This window comes from Paramisgurnus dabryanus, chromosome 21 (genome assembly GCF_030506205.2).
Source record: "Paramisgurnus dabryanus chromosome 21, PD_genome_1.1, whole genome shotgun sequence".
In the NCBI taxonomy this organism is placed as follows: Eukaryota; Metazoa; Chordata; class Actinopteri; order Cypriniformes; family Cobitidae; genus Paramisgurnus; species Paramisgurnus dabryanus.
Window position 1 is genome coordinate 14091801 of NC_133357.1, and position 20273 is coordinate 14112073.

Sequence of the window (20273 nt, forward strand, 5' to 3'; positions counted from 1 at the left end):
TATCATTTGTAGCTATATGTGCTATCTGAGGCAGTTCACACTCAAGTTTCCCATATGTTTACAAAAGACCATTTTTTACCTTATTATTCATTCGATGATTGTTGGATATGTGTTGATATTAGAACAAAAATAATGATGTAGCCTTATTCCTGAGAGTGAGAGCTTTCATTTGATATAAGACTTGCCCATGTTTGTCATTTTTGAAAAATATGAAATATGTGAATATTATATGATATCAAAAAATATTGGGTGGGTGATAGTGTAAATTAAGTGTAAATAACTTTCTTACAGTAAAAGATATGTCAAAGTGATGCATATCTGCAGAAAGTAGAGACTCTAAGCTTTCAAACAGTATCTCATATGTGTTACTGGGGTCCATGACGGAGCATTAAAGATTAAAATAATCTTTTATATTAAGTAAAAATATGAAATTCTGGACCCGGGACAGGGTCCTCAGGGTTGAAGAGGATAAACAACCCGCACACAACCGACGTTTTCAACTAGCCCGCCTGCAACTCGGACCGCAAAAAAATGTAAAATAAATATTGTACCCGACCCGCTTTTTTTAAGTAGTAATTGTTTAAAATCGTTAATTGGCATCTTTATATCAAACGACCCGACCGACCGCGACCCGAATATCATAAAAAATATTTTTGGATGACTCGTAACCACGGGTGACCGCAGGCACCCGCTCTTTTCATATCAACGCGCGCATCACTGGTAACTACAGAAGAGTCAAGTTTTAAATAGGAAAAGTATTGAAACTCTTTGGTTATTTTTTGCGTGATGCTAATGGTCTAATCCAGGGGTCTCCAACACGTCGCTCGCGAGCTACTGGTAGCTCGCCTCTTAATTGCAGGTAGCTCGCTCGTGGGTTTATTTATTTATTTTTTATTTTCTGTGGTTATGGCGCATTTGGATGTCTGGTTAGTGTTACAAGCGCCTGTGGTGGTAAAGACTGGGTACGTGTTTGACGTTGCGTTGAGCTGTGTAGACCGGCGTATCATATGACATCAGTAATTTAACATGTATGATTCAAAAACAAACAAATAAGATCGCGCACCCGCGTAACGCTGTGAAGCCCGCAGTGCGGCAACCGGACGATCCGCGCAACGCTGTGAAGCCCGCGCCGCGGCAACCGGACGATCTGCGCAACGCTGTGAAGCCCGCGCCGCGGCAACCGGACGATCCGCGCAACGCTGTGAAGCCCGCGCCGCAGTAACCGGACGATCCGCGCAACGCTGTGAAGCCCGCGCCGCAGCAACCGGACGATCCGCGCACATCTCGAGTTACTATGGTAAAAATGGATGCTGTCATTTTCGGATTCATTTTTGATAAAATGAAAATAAAGTCGTCGTCACAAGTTCAATAGGTTATCATCTCATATTTTTAACATCAAATGTCAAGAGATACCAGAGAGCCAAACGTGTGACATACATGCACATCCCTATTATGAATCCAAATCAGTAAATACTCTATGTTTGGATCATCTTTCTATATCTGATCTTTAATAATTTATTTTTTTATTCAAAATGTGGTATTTTTGGACAAATCCTACCCGTATAAGAGGTGATAAAAAGTATAAATAAAGACAACAGGAAAGTTTTTGTTGTTGTTGTTTAAAAGGATCTGTTCTTTTATTTGATGTATCTTATGTTTATGTTTAAAGAAAAGCATTTTCTGGAAGGAATTACAATTTTGTGAAAAGTAGGAAAAAATGCTGGCACTGGCTGGCAACTTAAAAAAAAAAGAGTTCAAATCACAGTGAGTTAAAAGAGCGGTGTCTATTAACTCACTAATTTAGGTATAACGTGACACAAGTAGCTCTCGACCACTTTTATTTTTTAGAAAGTAGCTCTCCAATGAAAAAAGGTTGGAGACCCCTGGTCTAATCCGATTCAATGAATTATGCTAAGCTATGCTAAAAGTGGTGCCATCAGATCCGGAGATTAGCTAATTGGATTCCAAAACGGTAAAAATCAAATGTTTAACTCTAGGGGAGCTGGAAAATTTGCATATTTTCAAAAAAAGTGGAGTGTACCTTTAAGGCCATGTTTGTTCACTACAATTTGAGTAACCAGCACACTCTTCAGAATCTAGTCTAACTTTATGTCTATAACTGATGTGTAGAAAGGTCAAAAGCAGGTGATTGCTGTGAGGATTGTACCTGGTCACAAATTAGGTCCCATTTCTTCTCATTATCGTACTGCCGTAGGAGACGTGCTTTATCTGGAGGCAGGTTCATAGAGTTCTGAAAACAGAGAGAGTGTGCATCAGAACAAACAGGAAGTTCCTCTCCATAACCGTAGCAACGACCTTGCAGCGATTTCACTGGGGTCACAGTGGTTTCTTGTCTGACACGAGAAACCTTGGCCTGCAGCCTATGACCTCAATTCCTGTGCTGACGTCTTGCATCCTGTTTGAAATTATGTTTCTCTTTATGGCCCAAGGCATCAATCTTTTAAAAAACAAATCACATTTTTGTATTAAACATCTCAGGTCATGTTTACCCTACAAACAAATCAGCAGGTAATTAATCTTTTACATTTCTTCAGGTTAGTTAAGATTTGGGACGTATCCTATTAACAAATACTGTTTATACATCCATAAAAGAATAGTTAAAAGAATAGAATTTTTATAATGTGCCATGAATACGTTAGATATGATCATCAAATTAGCTCAAAATATTAATTGATAGGTCTCACATACATTTCGTTCTGCGTCAGAGGACATACCAATAGATATAATAGTATATAATCCCATAATGATGGATGTATGTGCAATTTGGAGCTTTGACATGATAGCATTTTATTTTTAAATTATTTGTTTGTATTCAGCTAAAGTAAGGAAATAATACACATCTCAAACTCCACTATAGATTACAATACAGATAGCAAGAAGGAATAAGGGCATTAAACCTGATTGTCACAGCATGTAACCTCTCTGCTGGTTTCCCTTTGAAGGTGTTTATTCTGCAGATGCCATTAACGCCCATATCAACACCCACCCTGAGCATCTGTCTATAAAGTACCTTCATCCCATACTGAACTGATTCATCCACTTAAAACCCAACGATTTCTTAACACAAGATGAAGACTTCACAGACTGCCAAAGCAACATTACTAAGTAAAATTACATGACCGCTTTATTACAAACAGAAGATTTTTCCAGTGGTATCGAGTGATTTGTGGAAAGTCGATGCTGTGTGTACGTGTGTGTGTGTGTGTGTGTGTGAGAAAGAATGCATTTTATGCAGTTTCCACTGCGAAACGACTGCATCTTTTCCACAAAACCATATGAATCATATTTAAAGACACTTTTGGGAAAGTAATTCAGTATGTATAGCAAAGTTTAGTCATGAATTCGACAAAGTTCATCTTAACAAAACGGCAGACAGAATCAGCAGAAGAGTCAAATCAACAATGTAGTAAATTTGTTTGGTCTGAAACCACATTGGACTGGCAGACGTTCCCATTATGACGACTAGGGTTTATAATGTCTGAAAAGGGCAAAATTAAATGAAAAATAACAATGTGTTAAAAATGGCTCTTGAGAATGTTATTTTGCTCTTTCTTTGAGGATCTCCTCCCACAATCCCTATCAATGTTTTTGTTATTGTTATTGTGGCCGACGTGGTGCAGTCCAGATGTTCACAGTTACAAATGGAATGTGTCCTGTTTATAATAGCAATGATTATAAATTATGCCACCAGATCTTTTATATCAGACTGTTTTCCTCTCCGTTCCCTTTCATTTGCATATTGTACAACATAATTTTTTATTTGATGTCCTCAATCCCTTCAACTCAAATGTCAAAGACAGAGTAGGCGCCTCCTACACTTGTTAGCATTCAACATTGACATACATGACGCCAGTTTCAGATGAGCTCAGAGCTTCCAGACATTTCATACAATAAATCTCATCCACCAACTGTCCATTGTTATCGAGGAATGAACACAAATGCCTACAAAAATGCCACTTTCCATGGTGAGTTAATATGAAATAATCTAAATAATACCAGCTGTGTAACATTATATTGTGTCTCCTAGACAGCAAAAAGAATGAGAGCAAATAGACTCAATTATCTTAATTGTTTTATGAAAAATATCTGGCATAAAGTTGGTTTAAAAAACTCAATTAGGTTCATTTACATTGTAGTGTAAATGACAAGGTTGCTAAAAAAACAAATCTACAATTATTACATCGTAAGTTCATTACAGTGCACCCCTGCTTAACAATGGTCAAAAAGAATGAGTTTTTAGGTGTTCAATGAATATATAATTGGCTACACTTTCTGGATAATGCTGGATGTTGAAGAAATACAGTACTTTTTCAATTTAAAATTATGTATTGCAGTAACTTTAACAATAATTTTTTGTTTCGTAGCAGCTTCACAAGGAATCATGGCTTTTAAACCCCAGTAAAGCCCTTTTCACACAGACATTATGGAAAATACACGTAAAATGCATCCGGGATCTGTCCGGGATCGTTTGATTTTTGGTTTATTCACACTGCCAATGATCTTCCAGAATCTGTGTGTATGTTCACACCCGTACCGTAAAGTTCCCGTAAAGACACTATGGCATCGTTTCAGCATCTTGTTCACACAGATAGCTTTTCTGGAATTTAATGGGAATGAGAGGAGCGATCCCAGAACATTTACGGGACGTGTTTGTGTTCACACAGAAGCCTGTCTGCCAATTTTACAGGTATTTTCTGGGACAAAAGTGCTCTGTGAATGAGATTTTATTGAGATAAAGGGGACTGTAAAAAATGAAATCACACTAGAAAGATACAAAGAAAATATAAATGATTCTAAAATGTATAAAAATGAATATGGGAGATAAACATTTCTGTTTGCAAAACTTTAACAAAGGATGTGTTAATTTTAACACATTGTTTTGTGTTATCCTATTTAACACATCATGTGTTATTTTAACACATTTTGTGTCATTTCATGTTGATTTTGAGTTCTTATAAATAAAAGTGACAACACAAGATGTGTTAAAACAACACAAAGATGTGTTGTCCTTAACTAGACACAAGATGTGTTATTTTAACACATTCAATTTAAATTTATAAATTATTTACTGGCAACAGTTTGATCAAAGTTAAATGAACATTGTCTTTATCTTTACAGAATAAAACTAACAAAAAACACCCTCATGCAAAACAATCTGGGAACCAAAATCTGAGGAAATTTTTTTTTTAAAGGTTGATGAGGATTTCTGGTTCCCAGAATGCTTTGCATAAGGCTGTTATTTTATAGTTTTAATTTGTAAAGACAAAGACTTGATAATGTTTAGTGTTTATTTAACTTTGAACAAACTGTTGCCAGTAAATAACATACATTTAGCAAACAGCTGCATAACTACAGCAACATTTTACAGTGTAGTAAATCAATTTTACATATTTTCTTTGGCTTATTTCTCTGAAATGTTATGGGGACACCCCCAGAACCTCCTGGAGACCCCCTGGGGGACCCCAGTTGGAAAACCTCTGGCATAGCTGACCAGCTATTAAAAGAGATACCCTACTGAAGAAAAAAAAAAAAAAAAAATATATATATATATATATATAGCTATGCCAGTTTTTTTGTTTCATATATTTAAAAAAAACATATTAGTATTCTTTTTTTGGGGGGGGGCAGTGAGCTACCTCCCTGAAATATTTTTTTTGGGTGGGATATCTGAAATGGTCTGAGGTTGTATCTGGCCATATGTCTGTTGCTTCAGACTGCCTGGTGACCATTTGTTGGACTGTTATGTTAGGGTACTTAAAACACAGTGAGGTTCCAGTCCTCCATTTACATGATGATTCAGGATCAGTGATAACACAGGCTCCGGAGAACTGAGAGGACCTTTATCTGATCTACACAAAGAAAAATAGCTGCCTGTTGGTTTGTTTTCTGGTCCAGAAATATAGGTATCGCAACAAATAGACACTTGATTAAGTTGTCTAACATTTACCCCGCAGGGGATTTTTCAGGACCCAAGAGCTTCCTGTGCAGATATTAGCAAAATCTCTGAAGGAGAACAACACCTCAACAAAAATGAAGTGAAACTTGTGTTGACAAAAAGTTATAATAAAGAAACAAAATTCAATACAGTGACAAAGTTCATTTGAAGTCAAAACCAAGACTTACATATTCATAGAGGTGAACAAGTCTTTTTTCAGGCCACACTTTGACTACAGCAGTCTGAAATAATAAAGGCTTGAATTCGGTCCTAACCACTGAGATGGCACAAATTCCAACTGAAAGAGTCTTTTCTGTCCGCTCCCAAAAAGAAAGGACATCTAATTATGCCAAACAATAATTTTCTCCAAAAAGTACCACACTTTATAAATGATACAAAGATACAAAACAACGTCATCTGCTCATGACCGTAAAGGCTACACTTCTACAGTCAAAGTTTTGCTTAACTGGCAACACCTAATCTAATTTTGCTCTCAATCTACTTCCAAACTTTAATCTTATTTGACTTTTCCTGCTAAGGTCCTGTTTCCCTGCCCTGATGAGAGCTTAAAAAGAGACCTACATTTGAGGTCCGAGACAGAAATATTGCTAGTTTTAAGAGTAGGACCAACTTCTGAGAATGTTCAGAAATAAAACGTAAAATCAACTCCCTAAAGCTCTTTACTTCCAAAATAGAGCGACTCTACCCACTCCTGAGACAAAAGGAGCTTCTGTTTGATCCAGTATAGTTTGTGAAAGGGTGACTGTCCAGGCAAAACAAAGAACCATTCCCTCTTTCTGGCATGTTCAGTTGTTTTCCGAAACATTATGCTGAACAATAGACTGTTTTCAGATCAGTGGCTAGTCAAAAACGGAGGAAATCACACTCTTGTATGTATGTTTGTGAAAAGATTTATATTTAGATGCATGACAAATCTAGGAAAAAGACAAAAGGGAAATAAAACTAAGGAGAAATGTGTGGGAGAGGAAAGATGCATAATACCTCATCATGAAAGCATTGAGTAAAGAGGACCAGACATCTGGCTGATGAGCGAGCAGGACAGATAAACAGACAGAGAGGAAGACGTGTGTACAGAAGACAGCAGTTTGACTTTTTGTTGGGTATCAGATTGCAGAGAATGAAGAGAGGAGATCAAGAGACAGAGGAGAAAAAAGAAAACAAATCCCAGTCTCAGCTCCGAATACAAAACACTACGTGATGGAAAGCACGGGTCGAAAAGTTGCATGTAAACCAGAACTTTGACTCAAGAAGAAGTACATTTTACAAGGTGGATAATTCATACAGTATGAATTTGTATGATGTGATAATTATTAACTCATTCCCCGCCAGCCTTTTTAAAAAAGTTGCCCGCCAGCATTTTTTGAGATTTTCACAAAAGTTTTACAAAATGCCTTCCAGGAATTTACAGGTATATTCATATATAAACATACAAATATATCAAATGAAAGAACAGAACCTCTGCTTTCAAACAAACAAAATGGGAAAAAAATGAGAAAATTGGTTCTCCTAACCTCTCAAATATCAAACGGTTCCTTTGAAAACAACAAATTTTGAGCAAAAAGCTGAAATAATTGCATTTTTGTAAATCTATTTTGTTAGAGATCAGATTCAGAACGAAGATCAAAACATACATGGAGTTTAAACTGTTGATGAATTAGTTTTTTTATAAATTGGGTAAGAACGTAATCTAGTGGTTAGTAGCGGAATTACAGATTATCGTAAAAACTTATCAGGAAGCGTCATTAGCAGGGAAATGTTTTCTCTTAATTGACGAAATAACTTGTCAATGGCGCGGAAAGAGTTAATAGTAAGATTATTAGAAAAAATTATGCCTTCCAGGATTTTTTTATATACATTTATACACATACAAATATAGCAAATGAAAGAACAGACCCTCTGCTTTCAAACCAACAAACAAAATGAGAAAAAAACATCTCATCCTATCTTCATTGGCTCTCTTAATGGCTCAAATATTGATAGGTTTCTTTGAAAATACCAAATTTTGAGCAAAAAGCTAAAATAATTGCATTTTTGTAAATTAATTTTGTTAGAGATCAGAATCAGAAACGAAAATCAAAACATACACTTAGTTTAAACTGTTGATGAATTAGTTTTTTATAAATTGGGTAAGAACGTAATCTAGTGGATCAGATTACCATAAAAACTCGTCAGTTAGCATCATTGGCAGTAGGGCTGTCACTTTTGTGAAAAAATCATTTTCGATTTTTAATATATAAGTGTTCATTGAATCGATTGTAAAATCGATTTTCCATGTCTAAAAAGACGTTTCCATTTTCAACGCCAAATAACAGACAAATGTAAAGAGAGCGCCTGAAACGCACAAGTCAGCAATATTTCTTATTCATTGTCATTAAGTTTCGTGCAGAATAAAAAACAGCAACAGTAGTGCAACATTCTCTAAAAAAATATGCAGAGTGGACTGCTGCCATAAATGAAAAACATTACTGCAGGCTTCAACCGGCTGCTTTTATGATTTAGGCAATTCAAAAATTATTTTAAATAATGATTCGATCGATTTCAAACAACTGTTCAAAAATGAAACTTTAAATAGACTTACTTGAAGTTGAGAACATGCTGTGTATTTTTTCATTAAACGTAACCGACACTTAGGCGGCACTAGGCAGGCATAATGAAATGCGCAAAAAGACTAGGGCCATTACAAATTATTGGTCAACAAGTCGATCAACATTTTAGGGGTCAAGAGCAGAGCGTTTTTCATTCACTAGATGTCCATCTGTTGAGAAGACGCACTCCGACCGCACTGATGTCCCAGGGAAACTCGGGTAATTCTGTTGCCAGCTGCGTATTTTGTACTGCCAATCTTCCATCACAAAAGCGGGTCGCTGTCAGCTCGCAAGGGTGGCTCCTTGTCATAACTCATCATCTCCTGTAAGGTCACAATTTCGACGCTGTCTCGTGTTGCACAGGTTTATTGACGTTGTCCTCCATTTTCTTTGCAAAACACTAGATGCAGCGATTGAAAGCGTGAAACTATAGGTGCGTAAAATTGCTGGGTATTTTCTGTCTAGCTTTCGCACACCTACTGCACTTTCGGAATTCTTTATTTTCTTTTTCTGCTTGTTTGTGAGTTTTGTTACATCTATATTTTAACTGTTTAATTCTTTTAAAAGTAATAGTGTACATATTTGGTTAAAATCGATTGCCTATTATCGTTTTCGAAACTTTTTTAGGTTGGTCCGATCGATTGTGCAATCGATTTTCGAACGAAAAGTGACTGCCCTAATTGGCAGGGAAACGTTTTATCTTAATTGACGAAATAACTTGTCAAAGGCGGGGAAAGAGTTAATAGTAGGATTATTAGAAAACCGCAATAATGATGCTCCAAACCCAACATCACTGGGGCGAAAGCAAAAATGTACAAAAATATACAAATGAGATTATACAAATTCATACTACCTCGTAAAATAGTTACGTGAGATTGTGATGATTATAACACAATTTAAGACATGCTGCAAGTCAGTATAATTTTTATAAAAAAAAAAAATTGTATTCTTTTTTGTATTTTTTGTATTTAAAGTCCACATAAACAGGAAGTCACCATCAATTTTACTTCTGTATTTTGATGTCTTTCTGAGTAAAACAGAATATCACATGAGGAAAATAGTGGGTGTGGTTTGTGCTTTTACTGTGAATTTATTTGATATAGAAAAGTAGGCTTTTTATTCAAAAAATGTAACTAGCAGCAGACTGACAGTTTGAGGGGGCGGAGTCAAAGGATCCTAAAGGGCTCGTTATAGTTGTGCGTAGGTCCTACGGCGTAGCCCGGACGGCGTAGGTTCAGCGTCGGTTTTCATTTATACTTTTGCGTCGTCGTCCGCGACGCTGGTAGGCAGTATCCACGCGTGTAACCACAGCAGCAGCGCGACCGTCAATGAAGAAGAAGCTTGGCAAGTTAACCCACAAACGAAGAAGAAACAGACAAATTGGAGAAGACACAGACAAATTGTTTATAATGAACACTGTAATATTCCGTTAAAAATAAGAATTGTCAGTTTTGATTTCATGGGAACTTTAAGAATAGAATCAAGAATATGTGTTGAGAGAGTTAAGTGTTGCTTGCATGTTGACAGTACAGATGGATGAGCAAAGCAAAACAGCATTAATTTAAAAGGCTCTGTATTCTCATATTGACCAGTCAAATATTAGTCTTCACCAGGGGTACAGCAATGGTATGTTTAAAAGAGGACTACGCACTTTTACAACCTTATTTGGCCAGCCCACTATTCGCAAGGCCAGTGGGAGTTCATGTGAGCAGATACTCAAAAAGTTGCGTTTATAAACACAAACAATGCAAATCCTTTTTTTTCACCCATGCTCAGCTCTGGGTGTCTGTTCCCATGCCCGAGGCCCTGGGACACATCCAACATAAACTCCTCCAAAGTCCACACACCACTACTCACCAGACTATAACTGTAATATAACCTAAACCCTAAAAGTCAATAAGAGTGCTTGCTGACTGAGCTGAACGACGCTTTGGCTACTTAGTAACCAGTATTTAAGCCGTCACTAACTTCTAACAGCACTGTAGTACAGGGGGGGTTGGGGGTACATGGGATCTCATGTCCTTTCAATGGATCTAGCATGTGTAAGAGTAGTTGACAAGACCGGAGCAGACCACCAGACACCCACCGTCTCCCCATCTGACTGTCTCCTCTGTACAGCTACTGAGGTTGTTAATAGGTCCCCAGGCACCGAACGTCAACACAGGATTTGAGGAATGCACAGACACTGGACTTTAGTGGATGCTGAGTTAAAATGGGTTGGAAACAATAGCTCTTACTGAACACATTATTAGTCTGCCAAAGCCTACAGTAAAAAAGTATGTTCCTGTAACTCAAATGAAGGGGTATTATGTCAACTAACTGCGCAAAGGTTGTCATTTCCATGGGAACATGCAATGAAATATATGTTGGAGAAAATCATCTGCCAAATGGATAAATGTTAATAGTGCTTCAACACTTTCCTCTTACTTTTCCAAATATGTTTGGAAATTTCTGTACAGTAGATTAATAAAAGTAAAATATTAAAACTTTCCAACCATATGGTTCTTATTGAAAAATCTGTGTAACTGCTGTAAACACAAGGAATTGAAATATTACAGAGAATACAAAAAATACTTGGTCTTGGTTTTTCATAAAGAACTAAAGGAATAGTTCACCCAAAAACAAAAATTCTGTTATCATTACTCAAGTTGTTAAAAACCTGTATACATTACTTTGTTTTGCTGAACACAAAGCAAGATATTTTAAAGAATGTAACAAAGCAGATCAAGGGCACCATAGTAGGAAAAATAATACTATGGAAGTGAATAGTGCCCATGATCTATTTGAGTGAACTATCCCATAAGTTTAAGTTTGTATTTGTACTTAGCAATATTTTTTGTACTGTTATACCAAACCCCAAACTCTTCCAGTCTCTTCTCTAGGTGGCAAACCTAAAAAAAATTATGATTTAGGTCTAACTTTTTTATAGACTTATTCAACAACAACATGATCATGATGAATGACATCACCTCTCACGTGAAAACTAGATCACAATGAGTCAGCAAAGGGTTTCTGTGTTACCAAACCATATCAACACAAAATCATGAATAAAATGCAAACGTTCCTCTTATTTTTCTCGGAGAAGTACTCAATATGAGAACGAGGAACCTCAGTTGTCAGAGAAATCATGTGGCCCAGGACTTCCAATACTTTTGTTTTAAAGCAACAGTTTACGCTTCGTAACATACTGAAAGAGGAGATCATGAGGAGGCTGGGCTGTTCTCAGATCTCCAGCCACTGAGCAAAGCAAAACCGAGTGTGAGAAAAAACTGTTCTCCATTCACTACACTGACACCCAATCCCCTAATCCTAACCAGTAACCTGAACCACACAATCACAACAAAGCAAATCAATGAAACACAAATACCTCATCCACCTCAAAAAGAGATTCCAAAGCATTCATTAATGAAGTAATAAAAGGTAAATTACCTCTTAACAATAATAAAATACACAGCAATATATGAAGAGTTCAGATGCATGCTTCTGACATGTTTTCTTGTAATTTTTTTTTTTAACATGCTATTATGTTTAGGTTAAGATATTTCAATTCAAAGGGGACATTTCACAATACTTTTTTAAAACTTCTTACACTATGAGGCTATTTTGGGGATTTTTGCCTGGATTTGGCCTACCCAATTTCAAAAGCTTCCCATACCCACATGCAGAGGTGCACATACAAAAGTTTGGTATCATTTTACAGGAAACCCTTTGAAATTACATAAAACACTGTTAAAAGTGCTAAACATGGTTGTATGTGTTGTCAGTCCTCTAATAAACACAAAAATAAATAGGCGCTTTTTGATGTTTTTTTTCTAAAGTCTGAATTTAAAAGTGTATAACTCTGGCCCTGAGTGTAACGAAACCTCCAGACAGTTTTGTTTGATTCCAGCAATTGCCAGCTTACAGAGGAAAAAGGAATTTTTTCTCTATCATAATAAATGCAAAAGTTATTTTACTCCAACTGATGGGAGGACTAATACGCTTATGGTGTACAATTTCTGCCAAAAAACATTTGAAGTGCTCCCATAACCACATACAGTGGAATAAATGCAATATCTTTATATCATTTTGCAAAAATCCCTTTGAAGTTACATAAAAAGCTGTTGTTTGTGACAAATAGTGTTATTTATGTGGTTTTTCATATGCTAAAACACCAAATTTTCTTTTTTTATGTTGTAAATACTATCTTTGATAGTGTATAACTCTGGTTCTGGGTGGTCTAGCAGACTGCAGACAGTTCTGGTTGTTACCAGCAGCAGACAGTAAACACCCAAAAAAAGAATGAACTCTTTAGCATGTCGCATTCAAAAGTTATTCTCATTTTACTGAAGTGTGCGAAAATACATTTTTCATATAAATATAAATTTTTTGTTTTCCACATATAATAAATAGCAAGGGATTAATTATGCACACAACCAAAGAAAATGCTGTGAATGGACTCATTTTTTAGAGTAGGACCTAAAATAAAAGATGGTGTATAATTTGTGGCTATATGTGCTATCTGAGGCAGTCCACACTCAAGTTTCCCATATGTTTACAAAAGACAATTTTTTACCACATTATTCATTCGATGATTGTTAGATAGGTGATGATAATAGGACAAAAATAACGCTGCAGACTTATTCCTGAGACTGAGAGCTTTCATTTGATATAAGACTTGCCCATGTTTGTCATACTTGAAAAACATGAAATATATGAATATTAAAAGATATTAAAAAATATCGGGGGGGTGATGGTGTAAATTAATTGTAAATAACTTTCTTACAGTAAAAGATATGTCAAAGTGATGCATATCTGCAGAAAGTAGAGAGTCTAAGCTTTCAAACAGTATCTCATATGTGGTACTGGGTCCATGACAGACCATTACAAATTACAGGAATATTTTATATTAAGTCAAAATAAGATAATTCTGGACCCGGTACAGGGTCCACAGAGTTAAAGAAGTTAAGATGTCAAATAAATCTTTGGTGTCCCCAGAGTACATATGTGAAGTTTTAGCTCAAATATCATATAGATAATTTATTATAACATGGTAAAATTGCCACTTTGTAGGTGTGAGCAAAAATGTGCTGTTTTAAATAAACTCATCTCTGCACTAAATGGCAGTGCCGTGGTTGGATAGTGCAGATTAAGGGGTGGTATTATCCCCTTCTGACATCACAAGGGCAGCCAAATGTCAATAACCTATTTTTTCACATGCTTCCAAAGAATGGTTTACCAAAACTAAGTTACTGGGTTGATCTTTTTTTTCACATTTTCGAGGTTGATATAACCACTGGGGACCCAATTATAGCACTTAAACATGAAAAATGTCAGATTTTGATGATATGTCCCCTTTAATGGCAAGGTTACTTGTCAGTAATTAAGTCAGAAAATATGATACAAATTAAATAAACACTGGTTGTTTGGTATTAATTCATAGCTGGCGCTGGCATTAATGGTCCGTTTCTTCCTCCATCCAAGTAAGCATTTTTAATGGTTAACTAAGAGACTGTAGTAAAGAGCTGCACATGGAGTAACTGATTGTGTGCAAGAGAAAAAAATGATTTTAAAGCAAAAATAAATAAAGAGATTTAAATAAATAAAGTTACATATGATTATTCTGTGTTAGGCCAACTTTGTGCTTACCAATAAACAATACTGCAAAAAATTACTCTTCCATATCCAAGCCCCTGATAATTTGGGCTCAGCCCCTGATGTTTTTAACTCTTTCCCCGCCATTGACGAGATATCTCGTCATTTAAGTGGCGAGTGGTTCTGAGTGGTTCTCAAACTTTTTCACCGTACGGCCCCCTTGTGTACGGTGCGTTCCTGTGCGGCCCCCCAAAAGAAAATTTATGACAAAAACAGTTCTAAAACTTCACATTTTAATTAAACAAAACATTAATTTATACAAAGTAGTGCTGTTGGTTAGTAGCCTTATTTTTTTTTAGGTTTAATGTTACAGAATTCATGATAAATCAATGTATTTTATAAAATTTCATAAAACTGGGGCCCCCAGTTTGAGAACCACTGATTTAAAAGAAAACATTTGCAAAAAAAGGGTGTTACTGATGAGGTTTTAGGGTTATCTGTAATACCCATAGACCGTAAAAAAATATGGATGTAGTGTCTGTGACGTCACCCATTGGCTTGTGAAGATCGTTTTTGAAGCTTAAAGTAGGCATTGCCTGCCGTCGCCATCTTGGCCGCGCGTCACCGCGAATCACTTGCAAAAAAAAACGAAAATGGGTAAAGAGGGGGGACATGGGTGAAGCTGAGGTGAAACCACGCCCGCCTAGCGCAAGTCTAGTGACATCAGTGGCTGTTCAACCGTCACTCAAGCGGCCACCCCCTTAATTATGCAGAAGTTTAAGACTTAATATAATTTAAACGGATGAGTTACAAACAAATTCACCCACCTCACAGTTGTCATGAAGGGCAAAATTATCTATATAGACCAAAAGCACTTTTTGTACCAGGCTGTAAACATATTATTTTCTACCGTAAAGTTGGGCATTTTAACATGGGAGTCTATGGGAATTGAATCCCTTTTGGAGCCAGCCTCAAGTGGCCAGTCGATGAATTGCAGTTTAAGTCACTTCCGTATTGGCTTCATTGGCGCGATCGGAAGGTTACCCCTTGGAAATACCGCGATTATCCACTAGATGAATTCCCTAATTTATAAAAAAAACTGAAGCAAAAAATTATTTATTAATTTTACACTGTGTTTATGTTTTGACAATCATTCTGAATCTGAGCTCTAACAAAATTCTTTTAAAAAAATTCAATTATTTCAGCTTTTTACGAAAAAATTTTAATTTTTCAAGAAAAATTCCCATATTTTAGAGTTTATAAGCAGAGAAAAAAATATAGATAGGAAGGATGAAATGTTTTTCCCGTTTTGCTTGTTTGTGGTTTGTTTGAATGCAAGAGTGTTTGTTCTTTCATTTGATATATTTGTATGTTTATATATTTTTGGAAGAAAACTTTCCTGGAAGTTTTTTTTTTGGGAACTTTTGTGAAAATCACAAAAAAAATGCTGGCAGGCAAATTGAAAAAAAAAAGTCTGGCGGCAAATAAATTTAAACTGAGAAACGCCCCTACATCGGATCTTATGAATTGGAAACATTAAAAACATGGAAATGATATTCTCTACTAAAATTCCTCAACAAGCACATAAAGGTTAATTTGGAAACACAGAGCTTGTAAAGTCTCATAACATCATGTTGTTGTGACAATTAACACCTCGCTGGTCTACAGCTGCAATGTGCCTCCTGCAGGCTCGTGCACCGTGAACTTCTCCGGCATGAGATTCCCTGCGGGTTTGAGCAGCTCAGCAAGCTCACCACAAAGTCGTAAGGAAGGCCATAAAGAAAACACATTTAAAATGTGTAAACAACAGTGTATGACTCTACTAGTAGATCTGACAAATGCAATCATTCGCAACCATGAGAATTAGAGGTGTGATAGATCAACCGGTCTTAAAATCAATAGTCAAGAAATTATTGTTAGTGTTGTGACAACCTGAAGGTATTTCCGTGGATATTTCGTTTGTATTTTTTGTGGATACTTAAGGCCAGAAATAGGGTTCCAGTTTGTGACATTTCAGATTCACTTTTCTTACAATTACAAGATCTCTGCACATGAGTACGTTGCTCTCTGTGTCATGATCACATACATCACATCTAACCATGTGACTGGGTCAGATCGGGACTCGTGAGATCAGAAATGAGTTTATGCTGAGACAAATATAAACTTTTGGCAAGTATTATTCACAGTGAATCTGAGGCTCTGGATGACACTTGAAAAGAGGATGTCCTGTTTGTTTCTTCGGGTGGCTACACAGGAGACGGGTGGAGTGCAGGGTTATAGCGGATATACACAGAGGAATGCAAGCACAGGAGAAAGCGTTTCTTGGTCATTAACAAAATTGCAGTTAGTCCTATACGCACATATCAGTGCACCACCGTTTTTCAATATTTTACTATGTTTTACCTCAACTTATGAATTAATATATACCTATCTTTTATCAATGCGTGTACTTTTAATCTTTGTACAAAGCTTCTTGACTGTGTTAGCATTTAGCCTAGCACCATTCATTCCTATGGATCCAAATAAAAGTTTTATTTTGTTCCACCATATTTACTCTTGTAAAAACTCATGTAACAGTCTTTAAATAGGGAAAACATGGAAGTGTTTGGTGGCTTCTAAATTCATCCCTGTTTGGATCCTAAGGAATGAATGGAGCTAGGCTAAATGCTAACACATTCACGACGCACTGTACAAAGATTAAAAGTGCATGCATTGATAAAAAGATAGGTATGTATTAATTCATCAGTTGAGGTAAGAACATAGTAAAATATTGAAAATGGTGGTGTTTTCCTTTAAGTATAGACCTATAAATAAGTGATAAATAAATTGAATGCATTTCTTAAAATAAATCAGTATTTTTGTGTTTTGAAGGGTAACAAACTGCAGCATTTGTATGTAATACATTTTAAAGCACCTACATGTTGCTCCAATTTACTTTGTATGCATATGGGCTGAAGTAAAGCAGAAAATGTCCATGCCTGTGTCACGGTGGTACAGCGAGTAAATTCTCCTTGAAATAATAATAACTTCCAGTACATTGTGAGTCACCACCCACTCAGTCCTTGCCAACCTTAAAATACACAAAATGTCAAAAATAGACATTTTTCTAAGAAAAGAAAATGTTCTAGGATCATTTATGATTGTGTATAGAGCGATCCCAACCCAACAAAACATTTATTTGCACAATTCGCCATTTATGTGGAAGTTGAAGAAAACTCTCAGCAGATTTGCTGCAGTTCCTGTGAGCTCCAGAGTTAAAGAGGCACAAAGGACTTGGTGGGGAGAGGCCCTCGCTCTAAAACAACACACACTGACAGAGCTTCTATTGTGCTGGAGAGGAAACCACACACTGCTCTGTATGGACCCTCAATACAGCTGCATGACAGCACAGGCTTCTACATCCAAATGTAAATCATGCAACATTGGATGCAAAATATATCACAACATTATAAATCAAAACTATGAAGATCTGTACTGATGATGATCTAGCTCACTGGGAGAACTTTGAAGTCTTAACACAATAACCTGTCACACTTAAACAATGCATGCGTAAGTCTGTGAACAACGGTGCCCACAGAGAATTGACTGAGTCAGTATTGTGATGAAGCCATTGGAAAGACAGATGTTCACCCCTACAGCACAACAAACAAACAACAGCTGATTCCTCCCCACCTGCAGGCTCCATTGAACAGCTCTGCCTGCTCCTAAAGCAACCAGACACAGAGAGAGCCACGGGCTAATCTAATGAAAATGATTTAGGTTTAATGTCCCATAAACAGAGCCCACAGCTTGACTCCATTAGTTCCACTTGAGTGACACTTATCAAACACTCAGATGACGGACAGGGTCGGACTGATGGGTCGGTGTGCCACCTGTCCCCGTATGGCAAGGCTTGAATGCTCGCACACAAACCGGTACAACTCACAAATACAATATCACAAAAAGTAGCCACAAAATCAAATCTCTGCACGCCAAAGTAATCACGCAGGTGGCCTTTGAAATGCCCCTTTAGTATGGCATTTTGTTAGAAGTGTTGGTAAAGTCATTACAACGGAGCACAGTGGCAGGCAGCCAGTTCAAAGGGAAATTTTCCTCTCTTAAGTTCTCCCGTGGCTTTAACCGAGAGCAGACCGCAGGAATCCGACACTGTGCTGTCGAGCGGGGGCACTTTGTAAGAGGATATCGTGCACACGCATTTACTCCTGCTCCATCGCTGCACCTCGAAAGAAATAATGCCTCCTGTCTCTTTAACAAAAACAGAGACCCATATGGAGAAGTTTAGCCTGGAAGCCAGACCCCAACTTAAGTTTCAGACACAAAGTGACGCATAAGAGATTCCATTACTATAGATCTTCCATATGGATTCAGTGTTCAACCTACATTGTTTAACACCTCATATCAATGAAGAACATCACTGAACGTAAAAAGAGTTAATTAAGTAATATTTAGTCATATTGTGGCAAATTTCTGCACTACACTTTTAAAAATTTAAGGGATAGTTCACCCAAAAATATTTTTACTTTCATGTTGTTGCAAACCTGTATGAATTTCTTTGTTCTGATGATTACAAAGGAAGATATTTAAAGGGATGTTTAACACTAAACTGACCCCCATTGAGCCCCATTGACTTTTATAGTAGGAAAAATACTTTGGAAGTGAATGAGGCTCATGATCGGTTTGATTTCAAACGTTCCTCAAAATATCTTCCTTTGTGGTCATCAGAACAAATACATTTATATACAGTGAAAAAAATATTTTTGCACATTTTTAAGTTTAATCAACTAGGATTTAAAAGTAATTTTAACTATCATGACAACAAGTGATGAGTTGTTGTAACTTAATAAATCAAGTTGAAAACCGCGGCGCCAACAATCAAGAATCCATGATAATAAGGTGTCATGGCTTTGCAATCAAAAAATGTCGTTATAATGGAAGTCAACAGGGCAAAAAAGCCACAAAACCACTATTTAGGGAGAATTTTTTTTTATCTGATGCTGCACATAAACTAAAAATGCATGAAAGCCAATGTTTTTACTAATCTTTGACATAACCAAAAATCTAATCCACAATTACTTTTTATATTGAAAATCAGTCATTTTGTGTGCATCACTTATGAACTTGCCAATTAAAGAGTTAAAATCCTGGAATTTTTGGTAACATTTGGTAGTTTTGATAAGTACTGAGGTTGATTAATAGATGGAAAAAATAAAAATAAAAATTCAACTGATAATTTTTTACAGCCATTTAATTTGGTGGCTTTTTTGTACACAAACAACCGGAAAGGGTAGTAAATTTACCCACGGTAGATTGTTGAGTTTTTTTAAAATTTCAAAGCATTTTATCAAAATATGTGTCAATATAAGATTTGTCACCAAAAATCATTCTATTTGCTGAAACACAGACAAAGTTGTGGCCAAATTAAGACAAAAAAATTCCAAAAATGCCCTCAATAACCCATAAGGGTTAAACTTAAAAATATAAATACAAAAAGGTTTGTAACAACATGAGGGAGTAAATGATTTTTATTTTGGGGTGAACTATCCCTTTAAGGTGCTTCATGCTGCCATAAAAGAACAATTTTCGACTAAATGGTTTGAACTTTGAACATCCAAAGAAGCGGTTCTTTTAAAAACCTTCACTGAGGAACTTTGAGGAACCATAAATGCTTTTTGGATTGCATTACTGTAAAGATCCTTTTCACTCCTTTAGAATAGTTGTTAAAAGTAAAAAAGGTCCTAAACCTTTGACTAAATAATGGTTCTTCTATGCAGTGGTTCTCAAACTTTTCCGGCGTGCAGCCCACCTTAGGCTACTGTGGCCTTCGTGTGCCCCCCAAATAAAATTTATGACAAAACATGTTGGTTAGTTGACTTTTTTCTAAGGTTTAATTACACAGAATTTATGATAAATTAATCTATTTTCTTTTAATGCCATAAAACTGGGTCCCCCTTGGCACAATTTTGCGGCCCCCATTTGGAGAAACACTGTTCTATGGCACCTATTTAGAAAAGGGTGCAGTACAGTATGTGCACATCAACCTGAACCAACCTGATAACATTAAGTTAAACAAAGGTAATAAAAAGATAAAAATAGATTCATAAGATAACAGCTGCATGTTATAAATGCTAAATGGGAAC

General features: G+C 36.4%; 1 protein-coding gene across 5 annotated transcripts in view; it reads right to left on the reverse strand.

Annotated features, from left to right (window-relative positions):
- The window catches only part of fmnl3 (formin-like 3), a 50592-nt gene that overhangs the window by 26851 nt on the left and 3468 nt on the right, over positions 1-20273 (reverse strand). For all 5 annotated transcript variants that reach the window (XM_065285704.2, XM_065285701.2, XM_065285703.2 and 2 more), the window contains exon 2: positions 2168-2251. In XM_065285704.2, coding sequence (XP_065141776.1) covers positions 2168-2251 — 84 coding nt within the window. The remainder of the gene's footprint in view (positions 1-2167; positions 2252-20273) is intronic.